The sequence below is a fragment of the Cupressus sempervirens genome, chromosome 2 (assembly GCF_028749045.1).
Source record: "Cupressus sempervirens isolate cs-2001-9-10 chromosome 2, ASM2874904v1, whole genome shotgun sequence".
In the NCBI taxonomy this organism is placed as follows: domain Eukaryota; kingdom Viridiplantae; phylum Streptophyta; class Pinopsida; order Cupressales; family Cupressaceae; genus Cupressus; species Cupressus sempervirens.
Window position 1 is genome coordinate 384,573,611 of NC_143119.1, and position 23,892 is coordinate 384,597,502.

Sequence of the window (23,892 nt, forward strand, 5' to 3'; positions counted from 1 at the left end):
TTATGGTTTGTGATGAACATTTGAATCTTTTCAGCCTCAGCATAGATTTGTTTGATCCAATCTATTTTCCTACCCAAATTTTGTAGCATAGGTTGAGAGAGTGGACAGCACAAGGTGTCCAATAGATGTGATCAAAACGTCTCTCAATCAACAAATCTGCAGCTCGACAATTCTTTGCATTGTTTGTAATAACTTGGACAACATTTTCAGGACCCACATCTTGGATGCATTTTATAAAGATATCAGCAATAAATTGTGCATCCTTCACCTGTCCTTCACAATCCACAGCCTTTAGAAACATTGCCCCTTTGGGGCACACTGCAATCACATTTATCAATGGCCGATTTTTGGTATCCTTCCACCCATCAGAAATAATTGACACACCTGTTTGTTTCCATGAATTTCTAATGGGAGCCAATGCATTGTTTATGTTTTTGACCTCACTTGTTAGTAAGGTGGTGCGTACCTTCTCATAACCTGGCCCTATCCACCCTTGCGGAGCATCATTTTCTTTTCTCAACATATCCTACCAATATGGTGAGCGTACAACATTGAATGCCAAACCGTTTGCATAGATACATCTTCCAACAACTTCATCTACAATCTCCCTAGCATCATTTTGGAATGCTCTCTCCAATGGCCCCTTACTTCTCTTCTCAGTAACAGGTTCTTCTTCAATTCTGCCCAAGAATGGGTGGTTCTCTACTATGATATCAGGAAAGTCACTATCAGATGGAGAAGGTGGGGGCCTTGAACTACTTCCTTTTCGTTTCAACAAAGGATGGTTTGTGGCACGTTTGACTCTTGCATTTGCTTCCTGTTGCTCTTGAATGAATCCTGCTATTTGTTGAGGTGGCAATCCTTTTGCATCCGGTCCTTCGCATGCTTTGATTCCTATTTGGGGAATGGCACATAAATGGGCTTTCACACGGTTATAGGAGCTAGTTTTCTCCACATGGCATAAATTGCATTCCCAAACAAATGTTCCACCTCCTTTCACTTGGCTTTTCATCGTGACATATTTCCATAATGGTGAATTGGGATCGGTCTTGAATTTGGGTTGAGCAATAGAAGAAGCTGACATTGTCCTGTCTACAAGAGCCAACAAGTTAAAAATAAAATATGTTATTAAATAATTAAATAATAGTAAGTACAATATTAAATATAAAAATAAACAAATTCAATTTCTATTTGAACATTAAAAAAAATAATAATAAATATATATTAAAATTATAACAAATATTTATAATTACAATTTATAACAAATATTATAATTTATTATATAAATATTAAATTAATAAACAATAAAATAAAAAATACATTATTAACATTTATTATTTAATACTCTAGACATTATATAATATAATATTTATTCAATATTTAAATAATATTTAAATATTGCTTAGCATTAAAAAATTACAATTTAAAATTTAAATATTATATGATATATACAATTTTAAAAAAACTTGAAAAACCTTTTATATTATTGAAGTTATAATTTATAAACTATTTATAGTATTTAAAATTTAAAAGTTTATAACTTAAAATAAATTTAAAATAAATTAAAATAAACATAAACATATGAAAAAACTCAATAATATATTAATATTATAAACTTACAATATGAATAAACTATACATAAAACTTTGTTTAAAAGTTTGTAACTTTAAATAAATTTAAAAAAATTAAAATAAACATTCATGAATTTACCTTAAGCTTAAGCCGAACCCAGACTCCTGCTCCGTCGTCCCTGTTGTAGGTCTTCGTCATCGTCCAGTTGCAGGTCTCCAGTTGCCGTTAGTTTCTTGTTGCCGTCGATTTCCAGTTGCCGTTGATTTCAAGTGCACGGATGTTTTTTCTGCAAAGTGCAAACATTTGTTTTGTTCTGCGCGGTGGATGTTTGTTTCGTTCACTTTAGGGTTTTTACCCTAGTACAAACGCATTAAAGACAAACAAAAATCAAATGCTGACCCTAAATATCTTTGTCAAACTGCCACGTTACCATTCAAATCGCCACATCATCCAAAAAAATTTGGATTCATTGCAAATAAGTATAAATCGAACCCTGTTCGATTCCACGGGGTATTTTGGACGTATCTGATTTCGATACGTACCATACCCGTATGTGAAGGAAAAAGGGGAAGTACCGGTGATAGCATTTAACACAAGGTGTCATGATCTCATTTTATTTATGTGCCAATCATAGGTACTTCAGATTGCCAAACACAGTTTGAATGGGGTGCATGGTTGATGAAGGTATACTTTGGTTGATTAGGTGGAAGAGCAGTATTGTCAGTAAAAAGTATTATAGTTGATGGGTAGAGTTGTATCCGAAAGGGCATGTGACGATTAAGTCACCCCTTGATGCAGGAGCATCTAGAGGTATAAGGGCAATCCTGTGTCACCCAAAAAAAATGTACTTAGACTTAGTTTCTGTTTCATGTGTTTTCATTTCTGGATACCCATTTGGGTCAAATAAAGGTTCCAACTCTCACAGTTTCACTATCAGTGTTCTAGGATAGAGTATTTGAACACCTTGGGATATGTGTAAATGTCGAAAAAATAAGAGTATGTAATTGAGCCATCATTTTGGTGAACTAGGAGTTGTAAATTGGCCAGATGAATGTAATTGCAATTTAGAGCATTCCAGAAAAAGAATCAGGTCAAAAGGCCCCACGGTTTGAAAGTTATCGCAGTTTTTCGATTTTTGGAGACCTAAGAATGCTTCAAAGTCAGGTTAGGGGCATTAAACAACCTCGAAAAGGGCCGAAAAATGAGGGACGAGCGAAGCTAGTCCATAGGGCTATAGAGCGCTTCGAGAGCTTTCCAAAAATGTAAACGGTTCGTCAATCGGAGCTACGGTTCAAAAGTTATGCCTCCCGGAAGTTCGGTTACTGTTTTTGGATTCTTCTAAATTTGCACCAACTTCTAACGTGGCTTCTGGAGCCTTCTACTTGGTCGGTGGATGCCTACTAGCACTTTCTAGAATGTACTCCTAGTCCTTAACCCTCCGGGGTCTATTTTATAACGACATTTTTGACATTGTAAAAGGTAGTTCGGAGTGGAATTTGAGAGGAGGTACCAAAAGGAGAAATTATCTCCAGTTTTGTGCTATTGTAAGCCCTTAGGGCATGTTTTGAAGTCTATTTTCTCTGTACTGAATGTACTAGCTTATTTTCACAGTTAATACAATTTTCTTTTTCCTGGTGTGTCCATTCTGTGCTTGGGTTGTGTCCCCATCAAGTGGTATCAGAGCTGGTTTTCCTGAGTGTGTAGACAGAGCGCTGACTATGCTACAGTTTGCACTAGGACTGTGTGGTTGTGGGTTTGAGTTAAGAAGATGCCTCCACGAAGAGAGCGTGGTGGAAGGGCTGGAGCTGTTAATCCTGAGGAGGTTAGAGCCCTCCAAAGGTAGGTACAGGCATTACAGGAGGAGCTTTGTAGAGGAACAAATGTTGTTGCAGGTGACGATAGTGAGGATGACAATGAAGAAGAAGAAATTGGACCAAAAGGGGAATGTGACGGGGAAGTTTTGAATCAGGCAGAAGAAAGGCTTTTTAGGGCCATTACTAAGTTTGGGAAAAGACCTACAATTGATGTGGGTGTATTTTCAGGAAATCTGAAACCAGATAAGTTGATCGACTGGATCAATGAACTGGAAGAATACTTTGAGTATGAGGATATCAGGGACCCAGATAGGGTTAAGTTTGCAAAGGCCAAACTGAAAGGCCATGCCAAAATTTGGTGGCAAGAGGTTCAATTGGAAAGAAACAGAAGAGGAAAGGAGAAGATCACAAGGTCGGATCGCATGGTGGACAAATTGAAGAAGCAGTTCATTCCTGTGGACTACGAGCTTGATTTGTTTAAGAAGATGCATGGGCTAAAGCAAGCAGGAAGATCAGTCCAAGAATATACAAAGGAGTTTTATCGACTTTTGATTAGAGCAGGGCATGCAGAAGCAAATAAGGAGAAGGTTGCTCGTTATATCAGTGGGTTGCGACCTAGCATCTAAGAGGAATTAAGTCTGGTAAGAATGACCAGCATTGAAGAGGCATACTAGTTCGCCCTACGAGTTGAAGAGAAGCTGAATAAGAGGTTTGAAGGGAGACAAAGAGGGCGTGGTCAAGGAGGAAGGGGAAGCGGTAGGTCATCTAGAGGCCGAAATGAAACCCAAAAGAAAAATGAAGATGTGGGTACTAGCAAGAACCAGAGGAATGAGGGTTTCAACCGCTCCCGTGATCAAGACTTTGGAAATCAGAGAGGAAAAGATAGAGGACGTGGACAAGGAAGAGGAGGCTTCCGTGGTACCTGTTTCCATTGCAATGAAGGAGGTCATTGTGCCTTTGAATGCCCTCAACGACAAGGAAGGACAGATAAGAGAGCTGAGGGTCAAGCTAGGGTTGCTCATGTGGATGAGGATGCACAATCATCACATTCAGAGGATGCAGAAAGAGGAGAGACCTTGGTAAATGAAAGGGTCCTACTAAGTGGTGAGATTGAACCAGGACAAAGGAGGAGTTTGTTTCGTACCAGGTGCAAATGTGAGGAAAAATGTTGTGATGTGATCATTGATGGTGGTAGCACTGACAACTTGGTGTCAGAGGAGATGGTCTCTAAGTTGAAGCTCAAGAGGGAGAAACATCCCCAGGCCTATCGGATTGCTTGGGTGAAAGATGATCATAAGGTCCTGGTAAGTGAACAATGTCTCGTGAAATTCAAAATTGGGAGTTACCATGATGAAGTTCTCTATGATGTTATTCCAATAGATGTTTGCCATCTATTGTTGGGTAGACCATGGCAGTTTGATAGACATGCAGTACATGATGGTCATGCAAACACATACTCTCTAACAAAGGATGGAGTTCACCACAAACTGAAGCCCATGAAAAAGGAAGGTGAAAAGGTATGTAGCAGTGCTAGGATTTGTCTTGTTGATGGAAGAAAGTTTTTAAAATGGAATGAAATATCAGCGTATGTGCTATGCTTTGATTCCTAGGAAAGATAAAGAAGGTAGTAGTGAAATACCACTTGAAGTTTCAAATTTACTAGGTGAGTTTGGAGAAATTATCTCTGATAATGTTCTAGAAGGATTGCCACCAGTAAGGCAAATCAATCATCAGATATATTTAATCCCAGGGGCTAGTTTGCCTAACAAGGCTGCTCACAGGATGACTCCTACTGAAACTGAGGAGCTAAATAGACAGGTTCAGGAACTATTGAGGAAGGGCTTGATTTGAGAGAGCCTGAGTCCATGTGCAGTACCTGCAGTATTGGCACCAAAGAAGGATGGAGAGTGGAGGATATGTATAGACTCTCGAGCTATAAATAGGATAACCATCAAATATTGGTTTCCTTTGCCAAGAATGAATGATCTTATGGACTGCTTGAGTGGAGCTTAGTACTTCACAAAGATAGATCTCAAGAGTGGTAATCACTAGATACGGATCCGAGAAGGAGACGAGTGGAAAATGGCCTTCAAGACCAAGGAGGGTCTTTATGAGTGGTTAGTCATGCCCTTTGGATTGACGAATGCCCCAAGCACCTTCATGCAGCTTATGAATGAGGTACTTAAGAAGTTCTTGAGAAAATTTGTTATTGTCTATTTGGATGATATTTTAATTTTCAGCAAGACTTTGGAAGAACATTTATTGCATATTCGTAGTGTCCTTGAAAGGTTAAGGGAAGAGAAATTGTTAATTAATTTGAAGAAGTGTATCTTTGCAAAAAGGGAGTTAGTCTATTTGGGGTTTTTTATATCACCTGAAGGTCTTAAAATTGATCCAGAGAAGGTAAAAGCCATCTTGGAATGGCCTACTCCAAGGTCTGCTACTGAGGTAAGATCATTTCATGGTCTGGTTAGTTTTTACAAGAAGTTTATTAAGAATTTTAGTGGCATATGTGCACCCCTAACTGACACAATAAGAGGGGATAGAAAAGAGTTCAAATGGACTGCAGCAGCTGCGAGAAGTTTTGAATTGTTGAAGAACAAGGTGACAGAACGGCCTGTGTTGGCACTTCCAGATTTTAGAAAGGTGTTCCAGGTGGATTGTGATGCTAGTGGCAGCGCTATTGGGGCTGTATTGAGCCAAGAAGGTAAGCCTATTGCATATTTTAGTGAAAAATTGAATGATGCAAAGAAGAAGTATTCTATTTATGATCAAGAGTTCTATGTAATAGTTCAGGCCTTAAAGAAATGAAGGCATTATTTATTGCCAAAGGAATTTGTTTTGTATACTGATCATCAGGCATTACAATACCTAAATAGCCAAGGTAAATTGAATCAGAGGCATATGAAGTGGGTAGAGTTCTTGCAGAGCTATACATTTGTGTTGAAACATAGAAGTGGAAAATCTAACAGGATTACAGATGCACTAAGCAGGAGACAGTTGTTGCTTACAGTAATGCAGGTTGAAGTAGTTGGGTTTGATGAACTCAAGAATCTGTACCCTGAAGATCCTGATTTTGCTGAAGCGTGGAAAGCTTGTAAAGAGCCTGTTGCTGTAGACAGAACTAAATGGTTAGATTATCTGATTCAGGATGGTATGTTATTCAAGGGCAGCCAATTGTGCATTCCAAGGAGTTCCATGAGGGAAAATCTGATTAAAGAGAAACACAGTGGAGGGATGGCAAGACATTTTGGTCGAGATAAGACCATTGCCATTCTTAGAGAACATTATTTTTGGCCTTAGATTTCACAAGATGTGAAGAAGTTTGTACAGAGTTGCTAGGTTTGTCAAGTTGCCAAGGGATTTAACCACAATACTGGACTATATCAGCCATTGCCTGTTCCATCAAAGCCATGGGAGGACATAAGTATGGATTTTGTTCTTGGATTGCCGAGGACACCAAGGGGTAATGACTCAGTATTTGTGGTGGTTGATAGATTCTCCAAAATGGCACATTTCATTCCATGCCACAAAACTCATGATGTTGTCCATATTGCAGACTTGTTTTTCAGAGAGGTGGTAAGACTACATGGTCTTCCAAGGAGTATAGTTTCTGACAGAGACACTAAATTTGTGGGATATTTCTGGAGAACATTGTGGAAAAAGTTGAGAACAGATTTGAAATTCAGCTCCACACATCACCCACAGACTGACGGCCAAACAGAAGTGGTAAACAAATTCTAGGCAATTTGCTGAGATGTTTAGTTGGGGATAAGCCCAAGGGGTGGGATTTGATTCTACCACATGCCGAGTTTTCTTACAATAACTTTGTAAATAGGAGTACTGGTAGATCACCATTCCAAATTGTATATGGAAGTAGCCCAAGGACTGCGCCAGAATTGAGGAAGATAGAGCAAGGGGAGAGGACAAGTGCTGAAGCTGAAGAATTTGCTGAACATATCAAACGTCTACATGAGGAGGTTCAAGCACACATTACCAAGATGAATCAAGAGTATAAAGCCAGGGCTGATCAAAGGAGAAGACATAAAGAATTCCAAGTAGGGGATCTAGTCATAGTACACTTACGAATAGAAAGATTTCCAGCTGGTACTTACAACAAGCTGAAAATGAAGAAATTTGGCCCCTGCAAAATTCTGAAGAAACATGACTCAGGAAATGCATATGAGGTGGAGTTGCCAAATGGTATTCACATTTCTCCTATTTTCAACATTGCAGACTTAACAGAGTATCATGATGATGGTGTAAATGAGGAACTGATGTTAGAGCCATGTCCAATTCCTGCTTCTAAAAAGGAGGAGATAGAAGACATTCTAGATCAATGTGTGGGTAGGAGTGTCAGAAATTGGTAGTATGAAAAGTATTTGGTCAAGTGGAAAGGACGGCCGATAGAGGACTCAACTTGGATTTCAACAGCTGAGGTTTCCCATTTGGGATTTCTTCTACCATTCATAAAGTGACAGGGTCACCTTTCAATCTACCCTAGGTGTCTGATGCAGAAGCATCCAGAGGTATAAGGGCAATCCTATGTCACCCCAAAAAAATCTACTTAGACTTAGTTTCTGTTTCATGTGTTTTCATTTTTGGATACCCATTTGGGTCAAATAAAGGTTCCAACTCTCACAATTTCACTATTAGTGTTCTAGGATAGAGTATTTGAACACCTTCGGATACGTGTAAATGTCGAAAAAATAGGAGTATGTAATTGAGCCATCATTTTGGTGAACTAGGAGGTGTAAATTGGCCAGATGAATGTAATTGCAATTTAGAGCATTCCAGAAAAAGAATCAGGTCAAAAAGCCCCACAGTTTGAAAGTTATCGCAGTTTTTCGATTTTTGGAGACCTAAGAATGCTTCAAAGTCAGGTTAGGGGCATTAAATGACCTCGAAAAGGGCCGAAAAATGGGGGATGAGTGAAGCTGGTCCATAGGGCTATAGAGCGCTTCGAGAGCTTTTCGGAAATGTAAACAGTTCGTCAATCGGAGCTACGGTTCAAAAGTTATGCCTCCTGGAAGTTCAGTTACCATTTTTGGATTCTTTTAGATTTGCACCAACTTCTAACGCGGCTTCTGGAGCCTTCTACTTGGTCGTTGGATGTCTACTAGCACTTTCTAGAATGTACTCCTAGTCCTTAACCCTCCGGGGTCTATTTAAGGACATTTTTGGCATTGTAAAAGGTAGTTCGGAGTGGAATTTGAGAGGAGGTACCAAAAGGAGAAATTATCTCTAGTTTTGTGCTATTGTAAGCTCTTAGGGCATGTTTTGAAGTCTATTTTCTCTGTACTGAATGTACTAGCTTATTTTCACAGTCAATACAATTTCCCTTTTCTTGTTGTGTCCATTATGTGCTTGGGTTGTGTCCCCATCACCCCTTCGGAAAAGTATATGTACATCGTCCTTAGGGACTATTGGGGCATCATAATCATTATCATTGTAAGCGTTGTACTTGGAGTGCATATTGTGTATATGAATAAAGTATTTGTTTTGTGTTACATCTTAATCTACTGAATGCGATAAGTATCCTTTTACCCTATATGGTAAACATTTGGTGCTGTTGCCAGTTGAACCTAGAACAAAGGAAGTGTTATGAAGATTAATGCTAAATTTGCTTAGTAAAGATAGGAATAAGATAAAAGATAAGGATGAGATACACACAACACAAGAAGTATTAATTTTAGCACAACAGGCAGAGCGCAGACAGAAGCTTCAGCAGCTTTTTGATGGACACCAAGGGGGTGAAGGATCACAAATAGAGGGAGTGTATTCACCTAGCAGAGCGAGGAGTGCTAAGGAACTAGAAGAAACTCGACAGCAATTGAATTTGGTGGAAAAGACAAGGGAGGAGTTCTTTATCTTGTATATGCCGAGGGTAGAGAATTCGAACAGAAGGAAAGTAACTCACACGGCTTGAAGTGACGAAGGAGCATGATCATGGAGTGAACTCTTCGTTCTCGATACACTCGATGAACGGATATAGGTAGAGAATCGAAAAACTTCTCTTGAGGAAGATCTTTTCACATTGGGTAATGCAGTTGTCAAAAGTAGGGCGGTTGAGTAGAACAACACGGGTCAGAACAGTGTGTGTATACAAGTACCATAGAATCAGAAGAAAGTAGCAATGGTAGGATCGAAGGAAAAATTGCTAAAGTTCAGTGCTGATGGGACGACTGATCCAATTAGACACTATAAGACATGCAAAACAATTTGGATGGTGAATGGTGTAACAGACTGAGATGACTGGGTCCGACAGATTTTGGTGACCCTACGAGTTGTAGTGATTGATTGGTTTTCGAATGTCGATTCCTAGAAATTAACTACATGGACAGAAGTTAGGAAGGAATCCATAGTAGAGTTTCGACTAATAAGAAATGATAACGAAGTAGTAGCAAAAATATAAAATATGAAACAAGGGAAGAACGAAACAATTTGGGTATATGCAAGAAGGCTGAAGGAGTTGGTGGGAAAAATGGAAAGCCAACCAGCTGACGGATTAAACAAAAGATGGTTTGTTGAAGAGCTACATCCGATACTGAAGAAAAAGATGAAAATTGTACCTCTGGTATCATGCATAGATGCATATAATCAGGTGATGGATTTGGAGAGTGAGCAAAAAACAAGCAAGAAAAAGAAAAAGAAATTGTCGGACTCAGACAATTCATCTTCTGAAAGCAGCAGCTGCGATGAAGGGTCTAGTAAGAAGGTTCGAGCATTGCAAAAGGATATGTTACGGATGATGGAGTTCAAAAATTTGGAAAAAGAATCTTGACTCAGTGAAAGGGGAACTGTGGTGTACGAACCGTAAGGAGGAGGGCCACATAAAGGGCTCCTGCTTGAAGAAACAATTTTGTGATATCTGCCAAATTGTAAGACATTCCACCAAGGAATGCCCATTCAATATGAAGATTAAGGGACACCAGCAAGTTTTACTAACGCAAGAAGTGTCCACTGCAGGAGTAGGAACAAACACGAACAACGATGCAACCTCAGGAGGGTACCAGAACAATAACCGACGCGGACAAGGTAGTTACAATAATAATAATAACAATAATTGGGGCCGAAGTCAAATACAATACGACTTGAGTGGACGATCAATGATACAATCCTGTGTGTGCAATCTCTAGGGGCACTTTGCTAGAGACTGTACCATGAAGGAAACACCACAGTTGTTATGCAGATGGTTTTGGTCCGAGAGACCACAAGGATTCAAAATGCCCTTAGCAAGGGGTAAACTTGTTAAGCATTGAAACATGTGATGAGGAGACACTAGCCATCACTTGAAAGCAAGAAAAGAAGGCAATGTACCTAGATGCAGAGGAAGAAAAGAAGAGGTTACAGCAAGCACAAACGGAATTGGAAAAATGGATGGAAGTCGAAAAAATTGCAAACAAAAGACACTGCTAGCACCTTGAAGAGGAACCTAGCAGAACAAAATATTATTAGGTAGGTAATGCAAATGGAAGTTCCTATGAAATTGAATGACCTTACAATGCCTCAATTATGAACGATGATATTGAACATGACACCACTCCTGAAAACAACGAAAGAGATAGGAAAGGATGGCAATGAAATGACTGCAACAAACCCAATGCTACTGGCACTCACTATGGGAAGACATCCTGTAGTAGTAGAGATGGGTATCTTGGGAACCATACTCGTGGACACAATCGTAGACAGAGGGTCAGGAGTAAATGTACTACCGGAGGATATATGGAAAAAGTTGGGACAACCTACATTTCAACTACTCACTATCGATCAACACAGGATCAAGCCCTTAGGGACCCTAATGGTGCAGCCTATAACCATCGAGACATAGCCATTCTTATTGGATTTCGTGGTCATACTGTTAAAACGAAAAGGGTATGACACCATCCTCCGACGGGGCTAGCTAGTACAGGAAAAGGTGAAACATGATTGGAAATAGAATACCCTATCCATGGAAGGCGGAGGTTGGAGATTTGTAATCGACCTATACACATGATAGGTGAGGAGGCAGTGTTATCGGATTCCAATGGTGAAGGCGGTGGTGATGACGAGGGGAAGAAAAGAATGGAACCTGATGAAGAGGGGATATTGAGATTGGAAAGAGGTTCTAACGATGATGACCTAGACTTGGTGAATGGCCTACTCCATTGGTAGATGGAGGACTATGAGCTCTTTTCGAGCTATAACATGTTAGGGGTTGAAGATAGAAAAGAAGAGAATGAATTTCCGAAGGAGTATAGAGAAGTGGAGGGAGAAGTACAAATCGATGAAACGCTTGTGCATAAGTTTAGTGAAGACAAACCAATTAAGTACAAAGAGCCTATAGTAAAAACAATGAACTTAGTAGTGAAGCCAATCCGAAAAATATATTTGTGGGAGAAGATTGGAATCTAGCCCTGAAGGCAACAACGTTCAAAATATTCATAGAATATAAGGACATATTTGTGTGGATGTAGGACCTAAAAGGGTGCCATTGGAGTTATGTGTCTACCAGATACCATTGATAGAAGGTGCAGTACCTGTACGAAAGTAGCCATATCGGATGAACAAAAATTATGTTGCATGGGTCACTGATGAGATCAACAGAATGCTGGAAGAAGGAATTATTTTTAGGGTGCAAACGAACGAGTGGGTATCACTGATTGTAATATCTGTGAAGAACGACACCACTCAGATAAGAATATGCGTGGACTTTTGATGCCTAAATGCAATAACAATTAAAGATTCATTACCAATACCATTCACCAATAGCATTCTGGAAGAAGTTGTGGGGCATGAAATCTATTCATTTATGGATGGATTCTCTAGATACAACCAGATATCCATCACCGAAAAAGATAGGCTTAAAACAATGTTCATCATTGAAGATGGAATCAATGCCTGCAACAGGATGTCGTTCGGATTGTGTACTACTCCGACAACATTCCAAAGAATTATCTTGCACATATTTGATAAAATGTCAGTCGGAAATTTTAAGGCATTTTTGGACAATTGGTCAATTTTTAGCACAGGGGACAAGCATATAACTGCACTGAGAGAATGGGAAAGATGCAGACGGGTGAGCCTAGCATTGAATTTGAAGAAGTGCAGATTCATGGTATTGCAGTAAAAGCTATTAGGGCACATAGTATGCACAGCAAGATTAAAGATAGATCTTGACAAAGTCCGAGTAATCTTAGAAATGCCACCGTCAACGGATGTAACAGAGGCAAAATCGTTCCTAGGACATATTGGATATTAGTAAAGGTTCATTAAGGGCTTTGCGAAAGTATTCTACCCACTGAACAAAATAACTTGGAAAGGAGAACCCTACAAGTGGGATACAAAGCAGAATGAAGCCTTTGAAGGACTGAAAACTAGACTAGCTATGACGCCTATCCTGGCTTATTTAAACTGGGGTATGGATTTTCATGTTCATGTTGATGCATCGAACTATGTGATTGGAGCAACACTGGCACAAACAAGTGACCACAGACTGGATCATCCAATATACTTTGCCAAGAGACTGTTATCTAAAGAAGAGAAAAATTACAGTACAACAGAACAAGAGGTGCTAAGAATGGTGTACGCAGTACAAAAATTTAGACACTATCTACTAGCAACGCTGTTCGTATTTTATGTGGATCATCAAGCACTATTATATCTTGTGGACAAGCCGATAATCCAAGGATAAGCAAATGGCTATTATTGTTGTAGGAATTTACATTCAAGATTGTGGTACGGTCAAGAAAGAGTCATGTAAGCACGAATCACTTATCAAGGATAAAATCAGGAGAGCCACCGATGGGGGTCAATGGCGATTTTCTTGACGCACAACTATTTTAGGTTGTCGTACTACCATCTTGGTACACGTGTATCAAGAATATCTTTCAATGAGACAATTTCCTAGGGAAATGTTGCCGAAGAAGAAAAGGAAAGTGGTGCTAAGGAGTTAGACGTTTCAGTTGATCAACGGGTTGTTGTATAAGATGGGACCCGACTAGATTTTAAGACGGTCAATTCTAGAAGAGGAAATCCCAAAGGTGTTGAAGGAAGCACACGAAGAATTAGTAGGACACATGGGACCGGATACAACTGCATGGAAGATACTTCTAATAGGTTTATGGTGGGCAACCGTGCACAACTATGCTAGGGAGTGGGTCGTTGTGTGCGATATATGTCAACGACTTGGAAAACCACTAAAGAGTGACTTTATGCCTCTGAATCCTTCACATGTAGAGGAGTTATTTGAAAGATGGGGATTGGACTTTGTCGGACCCCTCAAGGTAAGTAAAACTAGAAGATGCAAGTACATCTGGTAGCGACAAAGTACCTTACAAAGTGGGTAGAAGCGTGTCTTACGTAACAACGTTGCACTAAGCACGACAAAATTTATTTACGAAAAAAATCATCACAAGGTAAGGAATACCGCTATAGTTGACAAGTGACCAAGGGGGACACTTTGTGAATCACGTCATCTGGCTGCTTACCACAGAATTCAAGATATACCATTTCGTGTCAAGCCCGTACTATTTGCAATCCAATGGACTAGCCAAAGCTACCAATGAGATCTTAGTCGGAGTGATTTATAAATTTCATGTAGTCGAAGGAGAGGATTAGGAAGAAAAGCTACCATTAGTGTTACGGGTGTACCGTACTTCATACAAGGTAACCACAGGGCACACTCTATTTCAGTTGATGTATGGACAGGAGGCAGTGGTACCGACGAAATTCTTGGTACCAAGTTCAAGGATTGTGATTGAAAACAAACTGGGAGATATGGAAAGCTTGAGGGAAAGATTGTATAATTTAAATAAACTTGATGAGCGACGATTGCAGACATAATGGGTCACAGAGGTTACATAGAATGGGTGTAAGGCATGGCATGACAAGCAATTAAAATTGAACAAATTTCAACTAGGCCAACTAGTGTTGAAGTATAATTGGTGCAGAGAGATCAGACCAAGAAAATTCAAAGTGAAATGGGTAAGACCATACAAGATACTCAAAGTTGGCGATAATGGAGCAATAAAATTATGGACGCTCGATGGGAAGGAAGTACCCGATGCAGTGAATGGGTTGAAACTGAAAGTCTACCATAAAAGAAATAACATGCCTTTGCGGACGAACAACTCAGAGAGAGTGTAAATATAATAAAACAAGTAATGATGTATATATGTAAATATAAATAATTAGAAGAAATGTGTGTAAATAAGAAATCAAAGAGGAAATTGTAATAGATGAGCAACGACAAGATACTAGTAAGCTGAAGGCTATAAAGAGATGAATAATAATATGTGTAAAAAGGAAATATTATAGTAGAGCAGGCATGAGAGTACTTAATACCATACGGTATCAAGAGAGAGGAGGAAAGTAATTAATACTTAATAACATACAATATCAAGAGAATAGAGGAAAGTAATTCATACCATACGGCCTAGAATAGTAAACATGAGAACATGTTAAGGGGGTATCGTACAACTGTATGGCCATAGCCACAAGACTTAGAGAACCTAAAAGACATACTGTATGGGCAAGAGGCTGTAAAAGGAAGACTACCGTATCGTACGGCCATGAACCACAAACTTATACACAGTATGAAAAGTTGAGCAGAGGAGAGAACACCATAAGGATGAGGAGATCACTTACAGACAACGAAGAGATACCATACAACTCAAATTAGATGTAACAATTACAATACAATTATCGTACGACCAATTTAAAGAGAAGTATGAACTAGGAAGTAGAAGATTGTAAGTGTTTGTAGGTCACCAAAGTATACCGTAGGACCGAACGGTGTTCAGAGACCATATGAAGGACCTTGTGACGTATGGCCAACACAATCAAGGAACAGAGCAAACTACTATTGTCACTGTACGCAGGCAACAGTTTAAAATACCCACCATACGACAATTTAGAAAAGAGGCACACACTTGGTAATAGTACGGCTCGAGCAGGAGATAAGTCATTGCAACCATGAGGAGGTTATAGACACACCGTACGGACGTACAGACTGGAGATCTTAGTAACACAAGTTACGTAGCATTTATCAGTACAGACCGTGTGAGAAGGCACAAGGGAGACTAAAGCTACCACTGTACAACCTTTCAGGAGCCAAATAAGAGCGCAGGGAGTAACCGGTCATCATCAGAAACAAAGAAGCCGACATCATATAGTGCTATATTAGATGTACACTGTATGGACTAAGGGAAAGATAGGGAAGAGTATAGCTCCGTGGGGAACGATTTCGATAGAAGGGAAGAATAGTCGTACAACCTCTAGAGGAAAGAAGCATTCCATCCGTATAGCCCACAACAAGCAAAGAAGTGAACACGAATTGGTTAATAGCTATCATACCATCATTAAGAGGAAATTGCAATTGACCTTACTGTCTTTGCTCTCTTCACAAAAAGACAAAAGAGGTAACAATATTCATTCGGCCAGAGAGCATGGAAGAAGAAACTAGAAGAGGATTCATCAAGCAACACAATGAACAAAAATGCAAAGCCTTTACCATCAAGTGTACGTATTTCAAGCAATACAGGCAAAAAGAAAGCAAGGGCACAGTTGGTTGCAACAACACATCTCATACCTCAGAATATGGCATTTGAGGTTTTGAACGGATTAGAGTGTAGAAACTGGTGGCAGGAGGCTCCAAATGATGACTTTGCAAAGGACAACATATGAAGGGCGCATGTGGAATGGGCCTTGCAGTTGCTAGTATTCTGCATTCGCGATTTCGAGGGGTTTCTTCGCACAATGCCAAAAACCTATGACAGGTTCTCGCAAACATGCTCATTTCCTTACCTGGGATAGAATTTGGTGATATCTTTAGAGCTGTAGACTTCACCAGGGTATTCGGCATACCGAGTCACGCGCAGGGAGGAAGGAAAATCAGTAATAAACCCAAGAAACTCGACTAGAAAACCAAGGAGCAGCTGGTAGAATTAGTATGTGGGAAACGACCAAAGGCAGGAAGTGAAGCATTGATGGATTCTTTGAAGGCAAGAGGACTAAAGAAATTTGATGTGCTAGAAGGACATTGGCATTGTCTAATGGATTTAATGAAGAGCCGACTCATCGATTCGAGTAGGGCATCGGACTTTTCATTTTTGCAGGTGACCATGATGAATGATATCATCAATGACATAGTGTATGATTGGGCATCCTTGCTGGCTGAGTGCATGCAGGAGTTCATGTCATTGCAACACAAAACTTTTTACATGCCATACTACTCCATTGGCCTATTTCTTGATGCTACCACACAGATGATACCGAATGATATGTTGGAAATCAAGCTAAGTCTGATAGAATTGAAGGAGCTACCGGTTATGCAGTGGAGGCATCTTGATACTCTTGGAGGGCAAAAGGCCATTGGACAGAAAAGGATGCGACATGAGGTAGAAAGTTCTTAGCACGGGAACACGGATAGTGCGAGATAGGACACATCTTCCGAGGAAAGTGATGACTCAGAAGAGGAAGTGGAGGACAAGGATGATGACGAGGAATTTGAAGTTATTACAGCACCAGCACTACTATTTCTGAGGACCCTCATAGCTACCTCCCACGCACACTTAGTCCCCATAGGTGGTCACATTCTTGGGTTCAGATAGTTTAGGCAACCTGTTGTCATGATGTCTGTCACTATAGCAGACAGACCAGCAGCATGACCAACAGTATTAGCACGTTTAGGGAGTATCGAGCCTTTAGTTGATATAGCAGTACCTGATACAGCCGTACCAAAAGTAGCCATGGGGTTACCTGAAGGGGTTGTTGGAGAGACTTTGCCAACGGTACCAGAGGTAGGGGCTGAGATACTTATACTAAGTAAGGAGATGGACACTCAGGAGGGAGTGATGGAGATGCCAGCAAGCGAGGCTTTGAAGACGTCGGGTGTTCATTTGGATGTAGTGGGCTTAGATGCAGTGGTTACCGTAGATGCAACATTGCTAGCACCACCTAGGGAGCCAGACAAAGAGAGTAGAGTTCAGAGGTTGAGCAAGTACTCGAGTACGAGGTTTAACCGTATGCCAGCACCATGAGCAACAAGTATTCTCACACTTGTGCAAGAAGTAGCCCCTGAAGGAAATCCTCTACAGACATAGGTGGAGGAGTCACCCAATACAGATTGATGAGGTACCACCTAGCATCGTTGAGCGGATGGCAGAAGCAGTGGAGACAGCCATGGGTACCCAACAACAGCCTACAGTGGGGCCAGAGTCGGCGATGGGAGAGGTTTGGAGACATTCCTCACTAATGTAGCAACTCGGGCTCGCCAAGTGGTGGCCTCTGCATAGACAATTTCCTTGGACTCAGTGGTAAAGGAGTTGGAGCACATCGTATCCTTCATGAGGGTAGCGCATCCAGCAGCCTTTACAGTTTGTTTTGAGGAGCGCAGATGGCCAAGTGTAGAGACTGTGGAGATGTGCCAAGATTAGGCCACTATGAGAGGGATGGGTATGGAGAGCCGCATAGAGGCTCTGACTGAGGAGATAGTCCGGATACAAAAAGAGACTTATTATACCCTCCGGAGGAGCCAGGCGGACCAGGCAGCTGCATAGAGGGCTCAGGAGGAGTCAGCTGCCAAGGTAGCAACAATCAAAGCGGAACTAGATGCAGAGAGGGCAGCCTGGGAATCCAAGTGGGCAGCACTTTTGGCCCGACAGAGTCAGCTACAATAGGTGGTAGCAAAGAAAGAGGAGATGGCAACGGAGAAGGAGAGGGAGCTTGGAGAGATTGCTGAAATGATGCAGTCAGCCTTGGAGCTTCAGATAGAGGCTGAAGCAGATTTAAAAGTACAGACAAGACAAGTGTATCAACTTCAAGCAAAGTTGGATGAGCTTAGAGCACGGACGCCTACTACACCATTGATGCTTCCCTCTTCTTAGTTGTTTAAGTCTTGATGTAATTAGTTGTTTAGGTTAGAGTTGATTTTTGTTGTAAGAGTTGTCTCTATTTTGTCGTCCGGAGACGACTTCACTTTTTGGGGGGGATGATGTTGTTGGTAAAAAGTATTATAGTCGACAGGTAGACTTGTATCCGAAAGGGCGCGTGATGGTTGAGTCACTCCTTTGGGAAAGTATATGTACATCGCCTGTAGGGACTATTGAGCCATCATAATCATTATCATTGTAAGCGTTGTACTTGGAGTGCATATTGCAAATATGAATAAAGCAAGTCATGACCCAAGGGAATGGGTCACGACCATTCCATCTCTCGGACATTACAAACTTACAAATATTTAAAGCAACATTCAAAAAAAGGAGGATATACATTGGAAGTACATAGGCACGAAGGCCGAACTAGCATCAATAGGCCTGATGCGTGGATATCAGAGCAACTTCCAGTCACCAATAGTTGTCATATCCATTGATATGAGTGAGAGGATGATACACAGGTAAAGACAATGAAATTTCTGACATCAGTCATGGACGAATCAAGGAAAAGAAGCAACCTAGATATATTGCTGATAATTGCAATCATTCCCAGAATGGCTGTAATATTGGGGACTAAATCAGTGCCAATATTTCAATGAATTACAACAACCAATTCTAAAATAACAAATCAAGGACTGAGGGAACAAGTTAAGCAGATCTACTCCATATTCAGGATAGGCAGACAGAATATATAATGCACATATTGAAGGAGGAGGACTATGAACATCAATCATCTTCCAAAGAGACATAAAAGGACATCAAAATCAGAGTACATGGATTTGAAAGAAGACCCAGTGTAAATTCAATCATCACAAAACAAATTCTATGAGTGACCCATCGAGAGATTGCCATCACACACAGTTGCAATCAACAGAGAAACATTCAGTATCACATAGGAGAACCAATCAGAACCTAAGATTGATCAGTACGAGGAGCAGAGACGATCAGTCCACATGGCTAATGCATGACATCAGGCGCAGCGACCAACCAATCTAAAGTCAATATGCAACATGAATTAATCTATGACATCCACGTTTTTACCAAGAAAATGAAGCAAGAAATGCAATGGCAGATTAAGAGTGCCCTCTGCACAAAGATATAGGCAACAGTAGAATGCGTAGAGCCCATATAATGTACGGGCAAAGACAAAGATAGATGTACACAATAGCATACGGATATTAGCAGGAAGCTGTGACATGGACCAAAAGAATATAGTTGGGTGATCCTTATTAAAAAAAATTGTGAATCAGCGCATTGTGTTCAACTCATCGATGTTGAAGGGGTGTTGAGAAAGAGTCATCAAATCGTGAATCATAATTATTAAATTCTAAATCACTTGCAGTCACCACACAACAATGGAAATCTTATTAAAAAGAGAGTAGACCACATCATATAGGATTGTGGGGATTGATGCAAGGAGTCACATATAATTCAGAGATTACTGTAAAGATACTCATTTAGACTGTAATTTTGTTAATAGTAGTTATTAAAAGATTTAGCAAACATTCGTGTCCACGATACTACAAAGGCTAAGAAGATGGTGATTAACTTACAATAAACAGTCTAATTAATATAATTAGAAAAGGACATCAGATTGGACACTTTTCTAGCACTAAAAAATAGCACAGATAACTAGTTGTTCCTAACGGAAATATATATAATGAAGGTTACTTGAGGCAATCAGTGACCATATAAAAGTTAAGCCAATAGACAAGTTGTGATCATGTCAACATATTCCAGGTCATTGACATTTCACAATCTAGGAATTATAACATAAATGAGGATATGATGTATCAAATGAGTTTATAGACTGAGGAAAGTAATGTATATCACAATTGATCGACTCATATAGAATATCAAAGAATGAGAAATTAGATTATACATATGAATACATGGGAATTTGAGAGGAAATTATGAAAGGTTTCTATGGGGGACATTACAAACTCTTTAAGCTCGGGATCACAGCTTTGTGCTCCTTCCTTACAATGCTCTTTAACTGAGCACTGGTTCCCTGATACATGATCACGGCATATTATCTATTCGATTCATAGGACTGGGCCGATTTTGGACCCTGACAACTATAGGACCATCATGGCTGGGCACACTTTTTCCAAGTTCTATGCTACCATGTTGAACACTATCTTATCTAGGGAGCTTGATCGGCGTCATTGCAGACAGACTTTCAGACCATGGACCACATTCTGACTTTGCAGACTATCATCAAGGAGGCTGCAATGTCCCTATCCGATCCTCAAATAGTTGGGAGTATTTTCTTCAAATTCAAGAAACTTTCTAGCTATAAACTGCTATCTCGATCTGATGTATATAATGAAATGTGTTTGTCATCTGGAAAATATGTCAAGAAATATGAATCCCATATTTCTGAAACTGCTTACATATTAAAGTTAATATAGCATATGCAATTGATAGTTTTAAGAGTTCCAAAGTGTTGTATAACTTTTATTTCTTCAATCCTCCATTTATGTTTATCCTTTGTTGCTTTCTTTTGAAATACATATATAATATTATAACCATTGATGCATTTATATTATATCTTCCTTGCTGAATACCTAGCTTCTGCATCGATACATTTCCATGATTTGATCTTTTGATGTATGCTCCTCATTATGAAATTTATATTAAATTCTGACTTGAAGTGTTCTTCATCACTGACACCATCAGAGGGACTGATTTTGCAGACACATTCGTATTAGAGGGAATCCTCTTCCTCCTACATAATAGAATACTCTCCACATATAAATATAGCTATCTCTATACTGTCTGAATGCAAAAATAGATGTTAGCTGTCATGTTCTTCAAATCTCCAATGATCCCAATGATTTACTTTAGAAGAAACATGTCTTTTTACTTCCTTTGTTTCCTATGGTTATTATCTATGGTAATATACTGTCCTGTGTCAGCCTGATATATGATTTTCACTTAGTCTTTCAATTACACACTGCTGAGTGTGCATGTGCATATCATATATGACTAGACCATCTAACTAGACCATCTCTTCGATTAGTTCTTATTGGCTGTCAAGTGTTTCGCAGCTGGCTATGACATTCTATGTGCATGTTATGTCCTTAGAAATTAGAATCTTTTCTTGATTGTTTCATTTATATAAAGTGTTGTTTCCTTTTCTTTATTTCCTGCCCATTCGCTGTTGTCTGATCACTCGTATGCTGTCTGGAAAAAAAATCCTCCATCTGTCAGTTCCTCTTTCTTTTTTCCATTCACTTTGGAGATGTGTTTGTTCATCTTATATATGTTTAGCTTGATGGGATGGGTTGTATTTGAGGAGACGTGTCTCCTTATATGGCATCTCTCCATTAAACTAAATATTTAATTAAATGCACCTCTTCATGACACTAAGGATTACGTTTTAATTTTTAATTATTAAAAATATCCATCGCTGTTAACATTCCAATATTTGTGTCTACCTTAATAATTGCTATTTTTCACCTCTTTGCTATAAGATTATTGTTGAACATAATTTTGTATTATCATGCTTCATTATATCACTGTCTCTAGCAAATGTGTTAGTGAACCGATTAGAAATAAGATGGATGTTGGCGTTGCTTAGTTATAATTGATTATTATAGTTGCTATTATCAATGGTGCTAAATAGATAATAAAAATATTCCTTGCTTACATCTATGATTGAATAGTTGGCAGGGACTACATGTGGAGCCTATAATTGTAGCAACCGAACTTGATCTTCAATATTGGATAAGCTGATATTTGATCACTAAATTATGGACCAAATTATGCTAGAAATCCCTGGTTACACCTGTTGGTTTTTTAATTTGTAAACTTTAGTGCAACACAAAATGTAATAGATGTCTAGTAGAACCACTCTTCATATTAGAAGGGGAAGCTTCGTGTAAAAGTTTAAAACATAAACTAACATACTTCGCACAAATTGCACTTTCTGTACACAATCTTTACAGTGTATTTTACAGCGATTTAATGTATGGAATGCAAATGGAATATATAAAAAAGCACTGTTTTTATTTTCTGAATTTATAGCATAAGGGCCATATATATTACTCATTTTATCAATCTTAAATCAGGAATTTTTCAACCTTAACCATTTTTTTGATAACTACACCAGATTATATCTTAATCATTTCATATCTAATCTATGCCAGCTTCCCAGCATTTTTCTACACATTTCCCAAGCCTAGGCTGAGGGGAACATGGCATCAAGAAATGACCAGCTCTTCACTAAACCTAGCTATCATAAATTAAAATAACATTAATAGAGGCACTAGACAAAACTTCCTATACCATAAAGATAATAATTCGCACTTTGATCCATAACATGAATTAGATCTTTTACTGCTACTTGATGCTATGGACTTAATGCTCATCTCTTGATAGATTTTGTTTGAGGTTTCAGGTCCTCTCAAAAACTGTTTTAACATGAATACAAAAAAACATGAAAAAGAGCAAATCGTTTTTTACCATTAGTCTAAGGGCTTAAGATCGGTTTTCTAATACCAGTCTTAAAACTGACGCATGCTTAGATATTTACTTTGACTGACCTGTTATTGTTTATCTCAATTTTTAATTCTATGGATGAAAAACAGAAGAAAGAGCTCAATAACAAGAAGATAGTTCCAGAAAATCTAAGGGATGCTGGGAGACAAAGGCTGGGATTGGCTGTACAGCAAGCTCTCAAACGGCTAGGAAATGAAAAGTGAGTTGTGAAATAAAGCATAGATAGAATATATATTGACTTTGCTTATAAAATATTCCATCTCGTACTTCACATTAGCCTTCTATGTTGAAATATTATACAAAAGAATATCTTTTGAGTTGCAGTTTAATTTTACTTTGGGGCCAAACCAGTAGCTTCTTGATTCTGATTATATGTATTCTTGATCTTACCTTTGGGCCAGTCTTGCTTTCCAAAATGTCAGCATAATATTGGAGGATCAATGCTACAGTAAATATGGAAAATTGGGAAGGTCGTTTTACAACTCTCAAGTAGCAAGCACAGTTCGGTGGCTCACAACCTCAAATATGGAGGAAATTCAGAATCGAATAGAACCTGATGCTGTAAATGATAATAAATCCATGTCTTCTTTACCTTTGAAGGAGAGTGGTTTTTCAAAACAAACAAAGTCTTCTTTAATTCAGCATGAGACATGCGATATAGAGAAAAAGAATGAGCTGAAGCAAACAAATGACAAACAAGAGTTTATTGGTCAGAAGAGAATATGTCCCGAAAATGATGCTTCTTTTCCAATCCAGAATTCAGAAGCAAGAAAGGAGCTTCCTCTAATAGCATCTTTCACCAGCTACGCAAGAAAGCGAGGTAAAAAGATATGATTTAAAATATACAGTGCTGACAAAAGGCCTCTAACTTGACAAGTAGAGGACAGCATCCCCAAAGCAGAAGGAATTATTTTCTGTTGCCCTGAAGAAAAGAAAATTGCCTGCCATAATATTTTCTGAAAAACGACAGGATACATGTGGTGAGGCTAATTTTTCTGTGGGAGGTTTGCAGACTTTTGTAGGAGTTTGTGAACCAATATTTCATTTTCAGTTTAGGGTTTCTTTCTCACAAAGGACCTAAATCC

At 39.2% G+C, this 23,892-nt stretch overlaps 1 protein-coding gene across 1 annotated transcript in view; it reads left to right on the forward strand.

The window, feature by feature from the left end:
- RECQL3 (DEAD/DEAH box RNA helicase family protein) overlaps positions 1-23,648 on the forward strand; it is a 280,411-nt gene extending 256,763 nt beyond the window's left edge. The window contains exons 19-20 of the mRNA XM_089813828.1: positions 22,897-23,006; positions 23,209-23,648. Coding sequence (XP_089669954.1) covers positions 22,897-23,006; positions 23,209-23,641 — 543 coding nt within the window. The 3' untranslated portion in view covers positions 23,642-23,648. The remainder of the gene's footprint in view (positions 1-22,896; positions 23,007-23,208) is intronic.
- Positions 23,649-23,892: the final 244 nt, after the last annotated feature.